The sequence below is a fragment of the Emydura macquarii genome, unplaced genomic scaffold, assembly GCF_026122565.2.
Source record: "Emydura macquarii macquarii isolate MOO-44397 ecotype Brisbane River unplaced genomic scaffold, CSIRO-AGI_Emac_v2 contig_3305, whole genome shotgun sequence".
Taxonomy (NCBI): domain Eukaryota; kingdom Metazoa; phylum Chordata; order Testudines; family Chelidae; genus Emydura; species Emydura macquarii.
Window position 1 is genome coordinate 5,755,039 of NW_027133442.1, and position 22,848 is coordinate 5,777,886.

The 22,848-nt window shown below is 47.2% G+C and overlaps 1 protein-coding gene across 4 annotated transcripts in view; it reads right to left on the bottom strand.

Moving 5' to 3' along the window:
- The window catches only part of NINL (ninein like), a 76,034-nt gene that overhangs the window by 47,021 nt on the left and 6,165 nt on the right, over nucleotides 1-22,848 (bottom strand). For 3 of the 4 annotated variants that reach the window (XM_067532856.1, XM_067532857.1, XM_067532854.1), the window contains 4 exons: nucleotides 14,125-14,329; nucleotides 5,466-5,562; nucleotides 2,914-3,089; nucleotides 525-591 (listed from right to left, as the gene is read on the bottom strand). In XM_067532856.1, coding sequence (XP_067388957.1) covers nucleotides 525-591; nucleotides 2,914-3,089; nucleotides 5,466-5,562; nucleotides 14,125-14,307 — 523 coding nt within the window. In that variant the 5' untranslated portion in view covers nucleotides 14,308-14,329. Of the gene's footprint in view, nucleotides 1-524; nucleotides 592-2,913; nucleotides 3,090-5,465; nucleotides 5,563-14,124; nucleotides 14,330-22,848 lie in introns of those variants that run through there. The other variant, XM_067532858.1, reaches the window with a different exon arrangement.

Genomic DNA, 22,848 nt, shown 5'->3' on the forward strand with positions numbered 1-22,848 from the left:
TGCCTCTGATTCAACTCAAAACTTTGCCAAAGAAAATTCTCTGGCCACAGATCACACGCATCATTGGAAGCACAAAAAATAAAGACGCTAAAAGGTGACAGACTAAATTTTGGATTAGACTAGAAAAGTAGTTGTAACCTTAGAGAGACATCTTCATTTCTCATTGATTCAGAGCTCCCTAATTAGATCACATGGGTTCATCTTGGAAATTTTTAGAAGGCTAATATGATAGCTGTAGGAATTATTGAGGCCTGTCAAAAGCTCACTGCCCTTCAGATTTCCACAGCGTCACTTTAAACATAGTTGTGTCTAGAAGCACAATATGATGCTAGTCTTTTCTAAACCAATGCTGCAAAAAGGAGCTCCTCCAGTAGATTCTCCTGATGAACAGGAATAAGACGTAGCGTCAGCTCTTCAGCTGGTGTTACTGGGCTTCCAGTTACAAAGGATTTGGGCCATAAACGTTCAGAAATGTCTGTTAAATCTCAAAAAGCATGTTCTGTAGAGGAGCGCTGATTTTCTACCTTGGGCCTCAAAAATTTCATTCTGTGGTTCTTTAGCACTTTCCGTTTCTTCATCTGATTTAAGGCTCTGCAGAAACAAGATGTGAAGAGGATTAAGTGGCATAGAGAAATTAAGGTGGGTGGAATAATGGTTTGCGATCTAGGGTAAGTGAAAAGGACTGACAATGAGTGTGAAAAAACATATCAGAGATTGTCAAACGTTTAAAATCCCTGTTAGCTATCAAATAAAAAGAGATTGTTCATCTATTATTTGTAGCTTTATATTTAATAAGCAAAACCTTGATCATAGTTTATCTGTAACATCATAGTTTCACAGCTCTACACATTCACCAAAGAAAGCTTAGATTATTAGCTCTTTGTGTTGCATTACTTATCTCGTATTAAGGGTGTGACGTTGACCAGATCTACAATCTCTAGACAAGATTATCAAGAGCAACTCGTAATTTTGAGACCCTCAATTATTGGGTGCCCATTTCAAGGTACATTAAAGAGACCCGATTTTCAGAAAGGCTGAGCACTGGCCATCTCAAGAGCTGGCCCTATTTTATCTGGTCTTCCTTAGGTACTTATGTGGTCCCCATCACTACTGCACCCAGCCTTTAATGTATTTATCCTCAACAACCAGGGCAGGGCTATTGTCCCCATTGTTCAGATAGGAACTGAGGCACAGAGTGGCTAAGTGACGGCCCAAGGTCACAGAGGGAGTCTGTGGTAGAGCTGGGAATTGAACCCAGGTCCCAACAGCACCCTAATCACTGGGCAACTCTGCGTCTCTTATTTTAAGCTGGCTTCACAAATGACTGGTCACTGGCTCCCTGTGGGGTACGACAGAGGGGAACACACAGGGGTCCTTTAAAAGACAGCAGCGTTAGATGAACACTCTTGAGTCTGCAATCATTTTTTCCCTCCATGCAAGCCAGCCTCTGCTGATCAGTTTTTTTATGTTAAAAAAAATTACAGTTAAGGCAACTTATAAAAAAGGCAAATTCAATAGTGAGATGCGAAGAATGCAACAACAGAGAACATCGTCATTCTCCTAAAAGGAAATCTGAGGCACCAGTGCAAAATAACTAAAGTGAAAGGTCCTGAGTCTGCCCCAGCAGGGCTTGGGGGGAGGGTGCAGGGATCCACCCAGACAGACCAGCCTGCAGGACTGGGACCAAGCCATGGAGCTGCATTTTTCAATCAGCAGGGGAGCTGCTCTGCCCACGCAGCCATGGGGGACGGTAACATTTGTTTTCTCTCAAAATAGTTTTCCATCCAAGGACAAATTAGTTCATGTTATCCTTGCACCATATTTTTATGTTAAGAGTTAGCTGTTCCATAAAGAAACCCAACACAGCATTACATAAGCAAGCTACATTTCTTTTCTTAGACTGTTTATATTGCCTTTAAAAATAATGCATTGAGTTGACTCATCAGCCGCTTTTCCATTAACCAGAGCACTCCCTGGAGATAGCACAAGCAACGACGACCTGCATTCTCAGCACCACACTGATCCTCGTGTCCCACAAAGAGGGGCAAAGCTTCTGCCTACTGAATTGATTTGGAAGCTCTACATCTATATCGGGTCCTAATTGCTACAGTTTAACTTACTTAGAGCCCCCACTAGTCGCTTTTACAGGTGGGTCTGCTCTTGTTTTCATCATTATTTGTATCACAGAAGCACCTTCAGGCCCACACTGAGATCAGAGCACCACTGCACTGGGCACATAGCAGGAGACAGCCTCTGCCCTGAACAGCTTACATTTGAAAGGGCTGAGACAGGCAAGGGGCAGGGGGGCAAACGGAGCTCCAGAGGGCAGAAGTGACCCACTTCACCAGTACTAGGAGCCCCACTTCTGTGCCCATTGACATCAATGGGCCTGAGATCAGGTGCGGTGAGCCAGTCAAGCTGGAATGTCCCTGAATTTTGTCCATTACATTTCCAGTTGTAGACATCTCCTGAATCAGATAAATGGTTTTTCAACAAATGTTATTTCCTTCAGTTTGATCGATTGTACCAAACGGGGAATCTCTTCCAGCAGGGAGTGAATTGAAGAGGTAAGCGATTTCCATCTGGCTGCAGGCTCTGTGGGGCAGGGATTGTGTGCATACTCTGCCATGCGTAATAGGCCCCCAGGCCACGCCAATGTCCAAATGGCACCTGTATCAACTCTGCAGCATTCTTCCTATGAACCACTCTAGCGCTGGCTTTGTAATCCACGCTAACCCAATGCAGATCACTGCAGTTAGACACTCCTCCAGGACTTCCACAGGCAACCCTTCAGAATGGGTTAGACCACCCTGAATGCAGCGTTTTGTTTAAATGTCACTTATAATCAAGCAATAAGGCTGACTCAAATCTGACTGGCCTCCTTCAAGTAGCTAGGGAATGAGTCATTCCTACCTCCACACTCTCCAGAGATGCCGAGCGCCTCAGCTGACTTTTCACACTGGCTTTAAGTTGCTGATCTTGTAAATACTTGGTGGTTTCCACCTCAGTGCCTTGGAGCTCTGGCCTTGTCCAGCGGCCGTACCACTTAGCCCCATTCACATACTTGGGCTTGACGTCATCTGGGACTGCTAGGAGGGAAAAATAAATCTCAGTCCAGGACACACAGATGTCTAGACAAAGTCCCTTTCAAACTCTGTTTCTCATTTAAAAGAAAAAAGACCTTGCAGCTCAGACTGAGAATACAGACAGCTCCTGCAACAGTGCCTGCCACTGTAGAATTACAGTATTTCTTCTTCACTTTCTCTAAAGGCCAAATAGCTTTCTATTGAGACACACAAATCACAGACCCAGAGAGAAGGGCCAGTCCAAACTCTGAAGAGTGACTAATTCTGCCCTTTCCACCGTTAGGTCTCATAGGTATGCCAAATAAAGAGAAATAGATCAGTAGATTCTCTTTTTCCATTTTTACTTATGCAGCAATGAGCTTTGTGTAATGGGATCCCTGATCAGGTCATCTGCAGTGACCAAACTTGGGACCTCAGTATCTTAAAGTAGGCATCTACTGTCTGAGCCAAAGGACCGGGTTAGCATGTGAGCAGGCAGAAGACTCAAACCTCTGTACATGGTATAACAAGAGGCAGACAAAGCGTAGGGTACACAAGATAAATTATAGTGGCTGATATTTGCTGGACTCCAGCTGTGCTTGTGTACTCCAATATTCTAGCTCTCTGGGGCCTCATATAGCCCTCACCACCGCAGCATCCAAAAGCTTCACAAGCATCATGTTTTTTATTCAGACAGCACCCAGAGAGGCAGGGAAGGACTGTCCCCATTTGTCAGAGGGGAAGTCATGCACAGGGTAGATTAAGTGACTGGCCCCAGGTCATGTAGGAAGTTTGGGGCAGAGTTGGGAACTGAACCCAGTCTCCCCAGTCCAGGGCCCTAGCCACTAGGCCAGTCTCCCAACCCTCGTAGAGCATTCCAGTGTCTGAAGAATCAAGTGATCTAGAGAATCCAAGGCCCGAAGGGACCAATGTGATCATCTAATCTGACCACCTGTCTAACACAGGCCAGAGACCTGCCTCCAGCCCACTGCTTCTAGAAGTAACCTCTTTTCCCATTCTAAACAAGTTCCAGCGCTAACCTACTGGTTGGGAGTGTCAAAGCTCATGCTCTGCTGTGCTCCAACAGTCTCACACACCGAGGTTCCCTATCCATTTTACTAAAATATGACATGGTGCATGTCCAGTCCTTCCTCAGCGAGAGAAAATGAGGCCCAGTTGGGCTTGCTAACACGACACACACAGCATAAAGCTGTGCACATTCTGGGACCCTGAAGCATCCTTCGCCATCCCAGAAAGGAAACACCAGGGCGGGTGTGCGGGGCGGGTGCGTGTCTGGAAAAGCCCAAGCCTGAAATGATGAGTGGGATTTTCCAATCCTGAATTAAGCTTTTGTTGCTAGCCCTCACTTTGTGGAAGTTGCCAGCTCACTCACCCTCTCCCCGCATTAGAAAATTCTCTGTCTTAGGTACTGATCTGGCCCCTTGCCTCTGTCTTTGGCACTGATGTAACTACAGTTACACTGCTGTATCCAGCTCTGGCATCCACAAGTCCAGAAGGCTGTTGATAAATTGGAGAGGGTTGAGAAGGGAGCCATGACAACCGTTATAAAGCAGGGTTTCCAATCTTTTCGTGAAAGACTCAAGAAACTCAAATCGACTTAGCTTATCAAAGACAAATTTAAGGGGTGATATGGTCACAGGCTATCAGCCCCTACACGGGGAACAGAAATTGGACAATAAAATGGATATTCAGTCTAGAAGACAAAGGCCTAAACAAGCTCCACCAGCTAGAAGTTGAAGTTAGACAAATTCAGACTAGAAATACAGGGAAATTTTTTAACAATGAGGGTAATTAATCATTGGAATAACTTAGCAATGCTCCATCACTGGCAGTTTTTAAATCAAGACAGGATGTTTTTCCTAGGAGACAGGCTCTAGTTCAATCACCGCTATTGAACTTGAAGCAGAAATTACTACAGGGCAGTTGTATGGCCGGGGGCGTGCGGGAGATCAGACTAGACGGTCACAATGGTCCCTTCAGGCCTTAAGATCTATGAAGGAACCACTGTAGTACCTGAGCATGTCACAGTGTTTAACATATTTATCCTCAACACCTCTGAGAGGCAGCAGGGCACAGCTGTTATCTCCATCTTACAGACAGGTAACTGGGGCACAGAGAGACACTGTGACCTGCCCAAGGTCCCACAGGAAGTCCATGGTAGAGCAGAGAATCAAATCCATGACTCTCTAGTTCCAGGGCAGTGCCCTAACCACTGGACCATCCTTCCTCTCTGTCTTGGCCATTCGTACATGCAGCTGTGGTCTCTAACATGGCTGGGATGTGACCCATTAACTGGTTTGAAGATTAAGGCCAACGCCTTCAACTGGCAGCAGAAGCAGAGAAAAAAAATGAATGACAAGCTGAAAAGACTCCCAGCACCTGGTTCCAAATAGCTGCTCTCCTCATCGGAAATGCCCAGGTCAGGATTGGAGGACAACACTGCCACAAAACCTTCTTTAAACTCTTCAAAGTTGACCTAGTGGAGACAGGAGAAGACACTGAATACATACATTGGCGCTTTCCATCAGAGATCCAAGGCAGTCTCTAGCATTCAGTTTCACCTCCCAAGCCCCATTTCACGCATCTGCTGGGAGTTTGCTCTGTGCAGAAGCAATGCGCTGTCCTCCATGGCCACTCAGAGATAATCTGACGGTGTTCACCTCAGCTGTGGGGGTGTCTGATAGAAGCTGTTGGGTGGGGACTGCTGGAAACCTGGCCCTAGAAATCTTACATGGCACCGTCTGGGACCTGCAGCCTGGGTTCCACTAGCTTCCTCTGCCTGGGACATCAATTCCCAGGCTCCTGGAACTCAGTCTGCTGAATGAAAACTAGCCCTTATTCTCCAGGGCCACATCTACAATGGGGGAAAACAGGGTGTTTTAAACACCCTCCAGTGAACAGGTGTTAACATCCTAATGCAGACGAGGCAGAGGGGCAGTTTTAACATGAGTTAGCTGGTCACGGAAAGCCCTGGGGGAGCCGAGGGTTTATCCTGGACAGGTACCTTGCCAGAACTATCACTTGCCTTGTCTGCACAAGGATGTTAACATGTTAGCTAGCACACCTTTTTCCCTAACGAAGCCCACGCCAAATGAAAACTCCAGTGCTACAGGATCTGATCCTGATGGTGTCTCGGTGGCATTACCACACTACACGTAACTCACAGACATCACACAGTACAACACAGACAACTAAATACTGACTGGAGTTAAAGGATACATAAGCAGAGCCTGGTGTTTTCTGTGGAACCTGCGGAAAATTCACTATCTACTGCCTGTTTTACTCCAGAGTTGTAGCTTTCAGCATTCATTTGAGACTGAAAATGAACCATTCCCGATGTGAATTCCTGCTGTACCGTGTCAGAAGCAAATAGCTTGAACAGTAATTCTGAGCAGCACCCACCAACCCATCCATTTCAATGGAACGATCACTCGGATGTTCTCTGCTGATTATGTAAAATGTTAACAGAGCCAACTATTTCACGGCTGGTCATTTTAGTAGTAGCATTTAGGTAACGTACTTCCATCGCTGTTAGATGCAATAACAAATACGGGCACATCTAGTTGCCAGGCCACAGAACTAGCTGTTCAGCTCTTTTCCCTCACTCCAATCGCCACAAACTCAGGGCCCCTCCATCCTGGCAGGTTTTTAAAATGACATTTTGTTTCCATAAGAGCATTCTTGTGTTCTCACAGATCTTACTCTAGCAAACTGATCACGTTCAAACATTCATGCAATCAAAGACAGACAGAAGATAGCTGTTGATATACTTGGAGAGAGAAAGCGTGAAAGGGGCCAACTGTAAATTCACAAACTCACAGAAATATGAGTTGGAATCGAGCTGGAAGGGACTGGTCAGCTAATCCCACCCCCTGCGTTGAGGCAGGGTCAAGTAAACCCAGACCGATCCTACAGTTGTTTGCCCAGCCTGTTCTTAAAAACCTCCAGTGACTGGGATTCCACAGCCTCCCTGGGAAGCCTGTTCCAGAGCTTAACTACCCTGAGAGTCAAAAACCTCTCCTAATACCAAACCTAAACCTCCCCAGTTTCCTGTCCTGGGATGCTGCAGATTAAGGCCATGATTTATTGTCCTGAACAATTGATCACCATCTGCTTTATAACAGCCCTTCACATTTTTGAAGACTTATCAGGTCTCCCTTGCCCCCACACACACTCTTCTTTTTCTCAAAACTAAACACGCCCCGTTTTTTTAACCTTTCCTCCCAGGTCAGGTTTGCTAAGCCTTTTACTATTTTTGTTGCTCTCCTCTGGACTGTCCAATTTATTCACGTTTTTCCTAAAGTGCGGCACCCAGAACTGGACACAGGACTCCCACTGAGGCCTCACCAGTGCCGAGTAGAGTGGGACAGTGGCCTTCTGTGTCTTGCAAACCAGACCCAGGACTGATACCTGCAGGACCCCAACTAGACATACACCCCAGTCTGACAGTGAGCCATTGATAACTACTCTTGGAGTGTGGACTTTTCAACTAGTTGTGCACTCACTGCATTTCCCTAGTTTGCTTGTGGGACTGTGTCAAACGCCTTACTAAAATCAACATACAACACATCTATTGCTTCTCCCTAATCTACGAGGCCAATAACTCGGTCAAAGAAGGAAATTAGGTTGGTTGGCATGATCGGTTCTTGACAAATCCACGCTGGCTATTCCTTCTAACCAAATCATCCTCTAGGTGATCACAAATTGACTGGATAATAATTTGTTCCAGCATCTTTCCAGGAATTAAAGTTAAGCTGACTGGTCTATGACTTCTGGTGTCCTCTTTGTTCCCCTTTTAAAAGCAAGTTACTAAGTTTGCCCTTCTCTAGTCCTCTAGGACCTCACCCATCCCCCATGAGTTCCCCAAGATATTGCTAACAGTTCCGAGATTGCTTCAGTTAGTTCCTAAAGTACCCTAGGATGAACTGTATCAGGCCCTGCCAACCTGAATACATCCAATTTAGCTAAGTACTCTTTAACCTGTTCTTTCCCTATTTTGGCTTGTGTTTCTTCTCCCCTGTTGTTAATATTAATTGTGTTGAGAATCCTGGTCATCGTTACCCTTTTTAGTGACAACTGAAGCAAAATAGGCATTAAATATGTCCGCCTTCTTGACATCATCAGTTATTAGCTCTCCTTCCCTGCGAAACAGTGGACGGACTACACTTTCCTTCATCTTTCTCTTGCTCCTAATGTACTTAAAGAACCTCTTCTTATTGCCTTTTATGATCCTTGCTAGGTGTAACTCATTTTGTCCCTTAGGCTTTCTGATTTAGTTCCCACATGATTGTGCTATTCTTTTGTATGCCTCCTTAGCAATTCGTCCATGTTTCCACTTTTTGTAGGATTCCTGTCTGAGTCTCAGGTCATCAAAGAGCTCCTAAGGGTACCATATTGGCCTCTCACTGTTCTTTCTCCCTTTCCTGCACATCAGGTTAGTTTGCGGTTGTGCCTTTAATATAGTCTCTCTGAGAAACTGCCACCTCTCCTAAACTCCTTTATCTCTCAGAGTTTCTTCCCACGGAACCTTACCTACCAGTTCTCTGAGTTTGGTAAAGTTGCTCTTTTGAAGTCCATTGTCCTTACTCTGCTGCTCTCACTACTTCCTTTCCTCAGAATCATGAAACATATCATTTTATGATCACATGCATTCTAACCTAATAATAATCGGTCTATAGCAATGTCTTTTCTGCTGATAGAAGCAGAAATTGCATTTATTTCCTTGAACTAAGCAAATGAATGCAACTAAAAATTTTGCAATCATTTAAAAACAAAAAAAACCCAGTATGTGATTTCATTGTTTGACGATCTTTCCTCCCACAGTCCTCGCAGCTGGCAAATCAAGTCAGCAGCTTTGGAATGTTACTTTTCCAAAGCTGAGATGATTAGCCAATCGGAAATCAGCTATTTTGTGTACAATGATTTGGGGATAGTCTATCAAAAGGGAAAACACCAACAATCCTCAACAACTGCAGGAAAGTTCAGAAGTGCAGGTTTTGTTACAGATTCAAAAAACATACCCCAAGGCTATCAAATGGTTCACTAGCCTATGGCCTATTTAAAATAGCAGCAGATTGATTTATGGTTCTGTGCTGAAACTATGAAATTTGCAATTCATCTGAGCTTTAGGTTGGTTTGAACTCAGAGTGAAACTCAGGGGACACACACTCATGTACACCAACACTGAAAGCCAGTTTGTACAATCTCCTGCAAGAAGAAAACCCTAGGGAAAAATCGTGATCCCCCTGTAGTTAATGGGAACTGTGATATGGTCAGGATTTCACCTAGAGTTTTATACAGCTGAAACTGGGCCCTACACTACCTGACTCTCCTTTTAACATAGCCTGGAGAAACTGGGATAGCTTCTCTAGCACTACCAGCAGTCAGAAAAGCGTGTGGTACGTGTCTGTCTGTCCATCCATCATATATAAATTGGGGGTGCTGGTTGTGATGACACGGTTAAAACTGCATCTGAAGCATCCTTAGAATAGGGATAGAAATCAGGAGTTCTCTTTCTGTTGAGGTGGCCTTTCACTGTGAAACTACACATAGTGTCACAGCTTATTTGCCCTATGAATTGCCTAGGCTGTTTTGTTTTTCACACATTTTTAATAGGAAGGGTTTCAAATCAGTTTCTTGTTGAGATTGGTCAGTGGCAGCGTCATCATTTTTTGTCCACTTCTCTCTTTTAAAAAGCACTGCGCTTTTGTAAAATAAACTTAGATAACTGCTCTTCATTTTATTCCTCAGGCCTGAAAAGATGCATGTCAGCAGAGCTGGCACACAAAATCTTTGCCTCACGATAAAGTCTTCCCTGGTAGCAGCTCAGACTCATATGTCTCTCACAAATGGGCCCAGCCCTTCCTTGGACCAATCCTCCTTCTCTGCTTAAAATATTGAAAACCCAGGAAATTTAGGCACAAAATACTTTGCCGTGAAGCAGTTGAGCTTGCCCCCCCCTTCCCGCCAGCCCACACACCATACTTGACACAAAACTATAGAAGCGAGGAAATGAGATGTTAATCCACCAAACAATATGTAACCCTTGCTCCTTGTCCCAATGTCACAGTCCTCACCACACGGACAGTTCTAGCGCTTTGCCTCTGAAATGGTTCCCCCAGGGCACTGCTCTCCATCCTGCTTGCAGAGCCCTTGCTAACCAGGTGCTTGCAGAGCAGAAAAAGCAGCTCCAGTTGGAGACCGGTTTTACAGAAGCAAACCTAGCCCCATGGGAGCGCTCTTTGTTTATACCAGCACCCAAGAGGTACTGGGTGTTTCCAGCCGTTCAGGAATGGACAGTCCCTGGGCCTGAGGAGCTCATACCAAGGATGGACCAATTAGGGGAAGGGGAACAAGAATTTCTTCGATATAAATCAGCCAGATTTGCTATAGACAGCATGACAGAAGCGGGTCTTTTAGAGGGACTAAAATGCATTCAGGGTAGGCCCCCTCCACACCACAGATGGAGGAGACAATCAGGACAGTGCTCATGCATGGGATCAGCAAGTGGGGAGGGGGTAGCGTGCAGCGAAGGCCAAAACCAGGCGAAGTGAGGACAGCAGGGATGGAGACAAGGACAGAAGAGATTTGAGGGAGATGGGAGGGTTATGTTAATTGAAAACCTTCCTTTGCCTTCAGTAGGAACTGGTGCATGATCTATGGCCCTGATTCAGCAAAGCATCCCTATTCAGCAAAACATAGAAGTCCCACCGAATTAATGGGACCTAAGTACTTGCTTTGCTGATCAGAGGTGGTCTTATTAGCATGCTAAAGGCCTTTGCTGAATCAGGTCCTACCTCAGCATGGAAGCGAGCTGTTACAGATACAGAAAAAGGGATGGAGAAATTCTAAGCTACAATGTGAAAGCTGTGTTGAAAACGAGGAGTACAACTGATCGCTTTAGCTCACCCCTTCGAGAAATAAAATGGCAACTAGTAACACTTGAAGATAAAGATGAGGCTGACGTGCCTCACATTGAGATGGGCAGCCTGTTTCCATAGCAGAGCCAAATTGGGGAAAGGGAAGCAGAAAAGAGACAAACAACAAAAGAGAGACAGACAAAACATACAGGCAAAAGTCAACTCTGTCAGGCCAGAGCTGTCAGTCAGTCCGACCCAAGGAAGGAGGGTCTGTCTCAGGAGCTATGCTACGACTGCCTGAATCTCCTCACTTAGAGGAAGAAAACAAGCAGAGTGACACACACAGGACTGCCTCATTTCTTGCATTAAATTGCTCCTAACCTGCACCCCTTTTCTAGTCTCTCGCAGGGAAGGCCCCGCTGGCTCTGCCCCAATCAGAGGTTCAAAGCCTCCAGCGTATATATATCACCCTGACCTCTACTCTTCCACCCTTCACTCCCGCATCTCTCTAAACCCTAAGCACAGGCTTAGATGGAAGGAATGCATAACTGCTGGGAGGAAACCCAGAGGCCTGGAACACACCAAGCGTTTTCCTGCCAGCTTGCTGTGGAAGCCAGACTTCTGACTCCCATTTTTCCCTCAGTGAAACCCCAGTGCCTTTGTGTATGATTGCACAGGAGCGTGACAGACTACTGGAAGGAGATCTACTGCCATTTTTAAATGGACTGGACCCGTTTAGTCTAACAATGCTTTTGTCAGCAGGAAAAATGCAGCAGAGCGTTTTAATTACAAGAAAGCACTGTGGGAAGTGGATTTTGGGGAAGGGGGGGGTCCATCTACCCCAATATAAACCAATCTGCTCTTTTTTCTTCTCCCTCTCACTCCCCCAAGAGTTCCAACTATTGCAATTCTTTAGCCGAGCTAACACGATGCTCTAGGGCCCGATCCAAAGCCCACTGAAGTCAATAAAGCAATGTCCGTCGACATCAGTGGGCTTTGGACTAGGCCCAGAGGGACTGTCCCAGTGCTACTGGGAATCAGTGGCTTAAACTCTATAGAGATTAGAGTTAACAGTATTCTGCGATCCTCTCAGTCCTGTAGGAGAACATGGGTGGGGGCTGCAGCCTCGTTCATACTGATTTAGTTAAATTGCTTCAATCCCCTGTGCAGACACCCATTTCGGTTTGAGTGGCTTATTTTGCATTAGCTTAAACCTGCTCATAATCAAGTCTCAGGGCTGGTTGACACTACAGACTTTGGTTGATAAAAGTCAGCTTTTGTCGACAAAACAGTGGAGGTGCACAGACTGAAATGCTCCCCCCACCCATTTAACTCCTCCGCTATGCCGACATAATAAAACCATTGCAATGAGAGGTGTAGGGCTTATACTGGTGTCGACTGGGAGACGCAGTGTCAGTGTAGATGCTGCTTTCCTTACATCGCCTGTTGGCTGTCATTCTTATCAATTTCACGGCTCCAGAGAAGCCATGAAATTGACAAAAAAAACGGGCAGCTAGAGCAGGCCCCTGGCCGCTGACCCCGCTCCCAGCTGAAGAATCCCCAGGTGGCAGAACCCCAGCGCAGAGTGGAGAAACCCCAGGCGGCTGGACCCTGGCTCCCTACACGGAGCAGGGAGGGAAGCAACCCACCGGGAGCCTGGGGGGCAGCCGGGTCAACCTGGGGGGCAGCCTAGGGTCTGTAGTGGAGACAATCCCTTAGTGAAACCAGTATTTAACTATACAATCCCCACTACTCCTCACACGAGCACGGCGTCAACAAAGTGCCAGCTAGGACAGCAGCAGTGGAACTGAACTGGTGTGAGTTGGAACAGCAGGCGTGCTATGTGCATGAGAAGCTGGGTCATGGAAGTCACGTGTGGCAGGGCAGGAGAAACAAGAATTGCCAGAATGGGCCACCCATCTTTTCCCCATCTTGTCTCTCCCTGCAGCCAGTGCTGGATGCTAAAGAGGAAGGTAGGCACATGTGGGGTAATCTGTCCCCATTGAGGACTCAACCCAATACCTAATGAGGTTTTTTTTCCCCCTCCTAAAATCTCCCCACGTACACTCACTGTCTTAGGACAAGAGCAAGGGGACTACTATGGGCAACCAAACTGAAAAGCAACAGATTTCGCATGAAGGTCAATACTCTTTCCACACTATGAATAATAAGCCTGTGGAACTCTATGCCACAAGGTATCATGGAGGTCAACAGCTTAGCAGGACTCAAATGGGATCGGAAATGTTTATGGAGAGCAAGAACATGTTAGAGTTGCAATGGAAAAAGTTTTCTGAAAAAAAAAAAAAAAAAAAAACAGACATTTTCCCCTAGCCACAAATTTTAATTCAGGAGGCAAGTTATCCCACATCTACCTGCTCCAGAGCTCTCACACCATCCCCTGATGCTGCTAGCAGAGACAGGATTAGACGAACCCCACATAAGATCCACTCAGGGGTGACCACAATGGGCACTAGATTCCATTGAGACAGGGTGTGAGCAGCAGACAGCTCCCGGCTCACAGTGGGATTTTCCGGGAAATCTGCCTGTTGAACCCCCGCCATTCCAAGAAATGCAAACTTCAGGGCTGGTTGTGAGGCTCAGCCCGATCCCACCAGCAGCATGAGTTCCTGGAGCTGCCGGTGCTCGAGCACCACGGTACAGGTCAGCAATCAGGAGGAATTTCTCCCATTAAAACAATCCATTGTTGGGGTAAGGCATCCGCATATTTGCCCAGTTCCAAAGAAACAGATGTTAACCAGAAAGGTTTGGGACAAAGCCATAATAATACAGGGCCCAACCCAGGCGAAGCGTTTTCGAACTGCCTGTGACCTACGCAGTCAACCTACGCACACAGCTACACTATTAATAGCCAACAAGCTTTTCATTCTGGGTCTCTTAAGTCAGTTGACTGCACTTCACATAGACACCCTTCAGCAGCTAGATTGTCCTGGGGCCAGAGACTGACTGGTGTCAGTTAGTGTGTAGTCCCACTGAAGTCAGTGGAATCAATGCGGATTCACACCCGCCGGGAGGCTGGCATTTATGTACAGATCTGTGTTGAGCTGTAGTATTTAGGAACTTTCCGAGTTTGCTTTATTTTCACATTCTCTTTAAAAGAAATGACCCTGTGCACGGAGGCGTGTTTAACAGCATTCCGTTCTGAACGCACAGCTACTCACCCTAGCAAAGTGATCGCTTCCCAGGAGAGTGTGCAGAAGTCCCGGCAGCTGCCTTTCCAGATGAAGCTTGTGGCATAGCTCTGTCAGCTCCTCTTTGTCCAGATACCCAGTGCCTGTGGTATCGCAGCTGTTATAAACATCCTTGAGCTGGGACACATACTTGTTCTCCTCTTCCTCGCCCATTCCACAGCATACTGCAGCCAACCTGACGGGAGTCAGCAAGGAGAGCAGAATGAGCAACCCTTACAAATGTCAGGCCTTAAAATGAAAGGTTTTTATTCCCCCCCGATACTCATCTGGCCCCACCAAACCAGCCAATCCAAAGCAACATTCTGCCCTAGAACACTTCAGAGATTTATCACAGTAAGAAACACTCTACTGTTTCCAGATGATAGCGACCCTGACTCTCCACCTGACACCTTGCAGATGCTAATACAGAGGAGAAGAAACCACTTTCCCTCCGCAGCAGCCATGCACAGGACTTGAAACGCTCTGAACGGCAGAACAATGGAATCTAATTTCCCCTTCTCCCATGTCACCCTAACAGGTCATCAGGGCATGCGGATGAAATGCCTGGGAGAAGAGATCAGAGCACTGGTAGCATTTGGTGCCTTCAGATCGCCTGTCCCAGACATTTCATCCACATACTATGGAAACTTCAGATGGTGATACGGGGGATGGGGAAAGTTCGGTCCCATGATCCCGCTGTTCACACACAGCAAGGTCTCAGACTAATCAAGGTGCACAAGTTGGACCATCTCGGAAATGTGTTGTATAAGTCTGATTTGTGTAAGATGCATACACAGGATTACAATAAAGAGCTACATTATAAAACAGAATAATAATACACCAGGAATTCAGCAGAATGGCCCACAACCTGCACAGGACTATTCCTAGCAGATATGTGACACAGACATGGATCTACCAATTTCCACTGACAGAAAAACAGGTCCATCCCTCTGCAAGTTAGCAAAGGGGACCTCCAACCTCAACTTGTGGTCAACGGTGGTCCAACTGTAGAGGTGTTCCACCACCGCAGGTCCTGAATCCAAAACCAAGATCCAGACTGCATCAGTCTGACACCACCTGGCCAGGCAGCCATGAAATCTTAAACCAGCCCCGATGAGCCCACATGGACACTCAAGTCACCTTGGACAATAAGCCTGGTTTGCTTCAAGAGCAGATCAGACCTGGTTTCTTATCACACACATATCAAGCAGCACGAAGCTGGCAAGGAGAACCACAGGCACAGAGAAGCAAGTCACCAGCCTGTTAGTTCCCCCCCCCATGCTGCCAATACAGTGAAAACGCAGAACACGTTGCCAAGACTGCAAGGCCCCGTGCATCTGAGGGCAGCAGCCACCCACTGGCTGATTCACACCGCATTCTTGATGGCCACCCGCTAAGAGGAGGGTTAGTGCCACACAGCCCAGCTTCCAGTCAGAGAGGAACAGTGATGGAGCGATGGTGGCCACACAGCTAATGCAGGAGGGACATCGGATAAAATGGTGGCCACACAACAGGACAGGATCCCCACAGAGACTGGCCTTTGGGCTGGAGCCAGGCAAGACAGTAAGGGAAAGCAGTACTTGAATGCCAGTGGAAGGGTAAAGCACAAAAACGTGGCAGAAACCAAAACCAAGAAGGGTTGTATGTGCCACAATGAACACCTAGAATTGTGCCAGCCAGGAGAAACACCCTGGAGCCGGAAGGCATCTGATTCTGCACCACCAGAGTGGTCACAGCACTCTGTAAGCGTAGCTTCGAGCAATAACTTGCTCTCCTCCCTCACCTAGATCTTGTCCACACTAGAAATGGCATCGCTTTAACCAAACCAGTGTAGTTAAAAACAATACAACCCCCTAGTTATTCTGGTATAAGGATACTTATAACTGTATAAAGCCACTCTTCTTCCTGTACGAGGACATGCTATACATGCATAAGGCACCTTCACACCAGCAAAACAGCACCCATGCCATGTCATTTACCAGTAGGACTATTCTGGTAAAGAAGAAAAAAAAGAGTCAGACCCCCTAATTGAAATAGTTATGCCAGTAAAACTGGAGTGTAAACCAACTCAGCATTGTAAAGAGCAAAGAGAAGCAAAACCTTATAGCTGTTCAGATGACACCAAATACATTGTTCTTCAGTTATTTCATTTCAGAAGGACGTGCAGACTTCTGAAGGAAGGATGAAAACTACAGAGCTCTCTGGTTCTCTACCAGATGAACCAGAGGCATAGAAGAGGGTCTCCATAGCTCAAACCTCAGCAGGGAGTCTTCATTTGTCTTCTCTTCCCTCTAGCGGATAAAGCACTGGACTGGGACTCAGCAGATGCAGTCCTGACACCAACTCCCTGCCTGACTTTGGGCAAGTCACTTCACATCTCTAGTCCTTTGTCCCTCATTGGTAAGGGGAGAGAACACTCCCTCTCGCCCCACTCTGCACCTGTCTTGTCTATTTAGACTGTAAATGCTTTGGGGCAGAGACTGTCTCTTATTAGGCCTAAATACAGCACCTAGCGCAATGGGCTTCTAGGTGCTACCACATAACCCATTAACAGCAACACTGCATGAATTAAACAGAGGGTTGTTAGTGCAGCTTTTGCTCCCTTCTCGTGTGCCCCTTTAAAAAAAGGCGAGGTTTAGAAATGATCAAGTTAATACAAAAGCCATTTAATCTAGTGATTAAAGGAAACACACTCTAACGTGTCCCAGAGGTACCACAGCAAACATTCCCCACCAGACACCTCCCCCCGCACATTCCTGATTGTCATCTGGATGGAAACATCACAGGCATGTGGAGTCCTGATGAGGTAAACTGCCGAACAGACGGAAATCAGGGTGGTTTTAAGTTTGTAGGGTGGGTTCAAACAGATTTACTACAACAGGGACTAAACCAATCAAACAAAGATCCCCCCTCCACCCACACTGCCCCTCGCTGTCCAATCTGCACTCCAAAGGGAAGCGCTCCCCCACTGCGGTAACCCCTGACCGTGGAAGGAACATGTGCTGATTTGTGTTGTTTTAGGTGCAGGGAGCTGCTGAATGATTTGTTCCAATCTGACAGGCTAGAACGTGTCACACAACAGTGAGAGGTGGGTAACTTGCAGAAAACAGGGCTCCTTATTTAACAACTAGAAATGCAGACTCTCTTGGATGTGGGTCTGCTGGACAACAAGCTGCATGGAGCAGTTCGGGACTGGAAAGGGACAAAAGAGTAAGTTATTTCTATACTGAAAGGAAGTGGGGTTTGTTTCTCCCTTCCTTACCGTAGGGAACACGCGCAAGGAGCCACGCAGCGGCTACAGATATCCAAGCACTTCTTTCTCTAAAAACCTCCCCGCTATGCACATCTGTGACTTACCTAACATTATCCCAGACTCACAACTAGCTGCCCTAGCCCTGGGCGAAGAATGGTGCCTAACCTGCCCCACCCCGGTGGGCATCATGTGCAGGGTCTGCCTTCACTCCAAGCTGGGGGGTGACTCCCAGCTCGAGCAGACCTACCCAGAGCCAGCATGTTGCAAACATAGCGTAGCGGCAGCAGTGCAAGCACAGAGGGGCTAGCCACCTGGAGGGCATGCCTAGGCCGGGATGGTCCTCAGAGCGGCTAGCCCCTCCTGCCAGGATGCGTCTTCTTAGGCTGGAATTTCCACCCCAACTCCAAGGGCGCAGAGATGCATACAGAGCACGTGTACACTGCAAGTGAAGGTATGACTGTCCGTCGCACACATAGGTGTATCCACGCTTGCTTTCATCTAGCTAGTCCGGGTAACAACAGCAGTGAAGATGCAGTGCTCCAGGCTGCAGCCCAGGCTAGGAACCCCAGTACGACCCCAGGGTCCCCGGCGAGCTTGGACTCGAGCAGCCAGCCTGGGCTGACGCCCGTGCCATCCTGTCTTCACTGCTGTTGTTACCCGTGTTAGCTGGGTTAAAGCTCACCCAGGTACGCGTCCCTGTGTGACAATCACCCCTTCATGTACTGTGCAAACCTGCCTCCAGAGACACCTGCTCTGGGGCACAATTCCCTCCCTGTTTCCCCCCTGGACTATGACACCCCCCCAGCTCAATGCACAGGCTGACACATTGCAGACAAGATTCACCCCTTTCCCACATGCCTGCTCCAGAGTAAAGAGCACCCACTTATTCCCACTCGCTTGGGACCAAGGCAGAGGCAGCCCGCACGGGGGTGTGAGCAGGATTCTCACTCCGGGGGGAGGGTGTAGGCCAAGTCATCAAGTCATGGTCCAGCCCAAAACAAACAATGTAAGCTGTGCCATGAAGGGTCTAAACTTCACCACCGTGTGGGGTGTGTGCGAATTCCATGCTGTTGAAATGCTGTTGGCTCCTGACAGCCCCAAGAATTGATGCCGTCTACTAGGCTGCAGACTTCTGCCACCTCCCGTGCAAACACAAAGCCTGCCTGCTACTCCCTTCCCAGGTTCTGCCACCTTTCCTCAGCAGCTACTCCCCATACAGAGGGTGCTGGAGACCTGCAATAATGAGCAGGTGCTGCCAAACTTCTGACTGAGCAAGGAGGCCTCTCTCTGTGTGGCCTTTCCCAGACCACCCAGCTGACAGCTCCAGTCAGAGTGGACAAGAGCGGGGATTGCTTTGTGGAAGCATGCAGACCCAGCCGAGTGACAGCTTGCAGGTTGGGAAGCCCATCGCAAAGCTGCTGTGCTGGAGATGGAAGTGGAAATATGGAGTCCTGCAAGGGTGGGAGAGGAAAGCATCCCCGAGACTGAGCATTACTGGTGTTTCCTCAACGATGCTGGGGAAGCAGATGGAGTCCACACTCCCACTCTGTGCCCACCCAAGCAATCGTCACAGTACATTGACCAAAAGAGCTGCCGCTCCATGGCAATGCAGCCCTCTCACGATGGCAGCATTCCACTATGGGTGGCAGACCTAGTGGAAGCAGCACGAGCACTTCCCCAGCGCCGGCCAGACCCTGTGGCAAAGGACCCACAGCGATGGCACTGATGTCCTGTCAGCACTGCAAGCAAATTAACTGCAGGACAATTATGACCACGCTTAACCTTTTACACTTGCAAATACCAATGATTCCCTTTCCTCTGGGGAGTGCGCATGCTGGGCTCCTTTCTGGGGAGGCACAGTGTGGAACAAGTCAACACACACACACACACACACACACACACACACACACACACACACACACACACACACACACACACACACACACACACACACACACACACACACACACACACACACACACACTCTCACTCACGCTAGTCGGGCTCACCCTGAGTAGTACTTTGCTTAGACCCCAATCCTGAAAACCTTTCCAGCCCTCCACTGACCTCCGTGGCACCCTGTGTGGAGTATGGCAGAGCACTACAGTGCACATCGCAATATGAGGCTGGTCCGCATCTGTGCCAAGACTGACAGATAAGTCAGCGGTTTGGAGCAAGTGCTGGGTTCTTATTTACCAGACACTTGCAAGCTGCTTACAGAACAAGGTGACGGCTCACGTTTAACAATGGACATTGAAGTCCCACAGCAGCATTACATGAAGGAGCAGCACTGATGCCCTCACACAAACACACGGCTGTAAACTAGCACACATTTAGAAGTTTAGGCTGGATTCACAAGCAGGGCAGGGGGCTAAGTCCCCAGTGCTCAGTAGTGCCCCTGAAAATCTCCCTTACTCTTTAAAAGCAGCATGCGCCAGGTGTTCCAGGCCATGCCCATGTCTGTTCTAACAACGAGAACCGACTGGCACCCCGTCTGGTGCTTGGAGTCTGGGCTCTCAGCGTCCTACAGGAATACAGGCATGGAACACCACGTGCAAATCTGGCCAGAGGGGGCGAGTAGGGTGCAGGGCATTTCAGGGTGGGGAAGGCCACAGAGAGGGAGTGCTGTGAATGGCAGCAGCTGGAGCAGTGCTGCTTGGTGGGCCCTGCCAGGCTTCACTGGCACACAGAGACCAATGTTCCCCATCACTCTGCAGACAATCCATCCACCCAGCCTCTGGTGGATGCTCACAGCAGGTAGCTCTCCGCCCACCGTCTCATGTTCCACACAAAACTCCCACAGAGGAACCTAGCCCCTCGGCTCTCAACAACCAGCCTGAAATGGCCATATTGCTGCTTCACTCCTCTGCCAGACTCAGCTCCCTCTCCCTTCCCTCAGATCACCACCTGGGACTCCGAACAGCTGCTGTCCTGCAGAGCCCCTCCTCCTCTCTCTTCCCTGACCATCCTGTCAGTGGGAGGCAGCCCCTTGCCTAAACTCCTCGTCTAAGTGAGACCTGGTTCTGCCTCAATGCCTCTGAACATGTACAGATTGGGGAAACTGAGGCACAGACTGGCCACATGACTTGCCCAAGGTCACAAAGTCACTAGAAGACTTAAGAATCCAAATCTGCTGACTCGCTGTCAGAGGCTGTAGTCAGTGCTCCTCATGATGCTATTCCTAAAGGTACTGGGAAGCAGAACACCTGGACTCCTTCTTCCCAACTCTGGGAGAGGGGTATGGTCTTGTGGTTAGAGTAGGGGGCGATTGGGAACTAGGACTCCTTCGTGGTTCTAGTCCTGCCTCTGGGAGGGAAGCAGGGCCAATAAGTCATCTCATATGACTAGATTCTGTTCTTTAGACCAGCCACAGGATATATATTCTTCACATACCCTGTTAAACTCTTAGGAATCAAGGGAATGTGGCACTGAATAGACTGTCTCTGTACCAGGGTGGATAAAAATCAATTATTATTTTTAAAAATTGGATTTTTTTGATTTTAAAAAAAAAAAATCAATAAAATACTAAATTTCTCATTTAAAAAATAACAGTTCAATTAAATCTCATCACAAACATGCTAAACCTACACTTACAGTCTCATAAAAAGGAATTATTGACTCTAGTCTGTCCAGCCTAACTACCAGCTCTTGCTTCTTGAAAGTTCTGGGCTTTCAGTTTCTGTTTCAGTTTCTGAGCAGACTAAAGTCACATGTGCAAAGAAAAACACAGGCTGGATAGGACTGTTGTTGTTCTGGGCTTATGTGGTGGTGGAGCTGGGCCAAACAAGACAGAGACACAAAGGAGGGAGGCAGAGTAGAAAGGAACAGTGGAATGGACTGGAAAGAAAAAGGGAAGACATTATTCAGTACACACCCAGCTTCCTATATTCCCCCACACTTCTGCCACAGAAAAATTGTCTTGGCTTCTGGGGTAAGAGACCCTATCTGGGAATATTTTGAAGAAATTCCTTCCCTGGGTAAAAAAGGAAAATGTGTCAAGTACATGTTCACTGATGATGTTTTGAACACAGTCACTCCCCTGAATTGGTGGAAATCATTAGCCAGACACCTTGAAACAGAGTTCCTTCAGTCACTAAGCCAACTTTTCACAGCAGTGGCTTCCTCTGCAGGCACAAATAGAATATTTTCATCGTTTGGTATTATTCACTCAAAGCTAAGAAATCAACTGGGAGTTGAAAAAGCAGAAAAACTCGTATTTCTGTTTCAGTCTATGAATAAAAATGATAGTGGGAGTGGGGAAGATGAGAGCTAGTTGTAGAAGTTTTAAGAACAGCGTACGTTTTGTGTTGTGATGACTTGTCTGGTAGAGTTAATAAAATTTGAAAATTGAAGGGGGGGAAAAAAAAAAAAAACCTAAAGAGTTTAAGAACAGCCGTCAGCAGGCAACTCAGGAGACTGCTGCAATTGCAAATATGAAACATTTATGTAACATTTAAGATTTAGTTTAATAAAATCTAAGTGCTATTGTGTTTGTGTGTGTGATTTAGTTCTTACCATTCCTAATGTACTGCTGCTGCATCTGCAGCTTGACACAGGTAATGAGTATTATGCACTATTTCCTAAATTAATAAAAATCAAGTTATCTACAAAAATTACAGAAAGTACACCCTCCTAGATGTTGTAAAATGCTGTATTGAGTTGTAAATTAACATGTTTTAGTGATCAGATCTGCACATAGTTCTTAAACAATGTGAAGAAGTGGGGAAACTTGATCTAAATCAATGATTTTCTCTTGGTGATTTAAATCGCCATGATTTAAATCAATCCACCCTGCTCTGCACTGTGCTCGTGTTCTCTCTGCCAGCTTGGAAGCCAACAATATTGTTGATAGGATGTTAAAAAGAATTGCCATTTGGCAATTCCCTCGCTGCGCACAGTCAGTAACCCTTTCAGTTAAAGCAGACAGCATTTTGACGAGGGGTAAATACTGTACATCATGCCAGTGTAACAGGAAGGGCAGGGACAGGAGCGTAGGGAGTCAGTGGTGAGGTTTTCCCAAAGCTCCAATCTACTCTCAGGCTTTATTTGGGTTGCTGGTAAATGTCCAGTGTTAGTCTAGCCACGGAACAGCCTTGAAAGATTTTCCCTGAATTAAAACAGGAGAGGCCAAGACATAGTGTGAAGGGCACAGGCAGCCTATTATTTTCTTAAGGCAGCCCTGGCCTGGCATTCAGCACAATAGCAATCGTCACACGTGGCCCTGCACAACAGCAGCTCTAGCGTACTTTGGCAGTCAAGCGTGCAGCCACCTGCTGCTCTGTGCTCTCACTGTTGCTGTGGCAGGTTAACAGGGTCAGAGGCAAGATGCAGGCCCAACACAGAGTGAAAATATCAGGGCACTCTGAATTAAAAGCGAAATGTAGGGCAAGGATGACGAGGAAGTAAGGAGCCCAGGCAACACAATGTGTCAGAAAGCAGCCTCTGGGGATGACAGCAGCCCC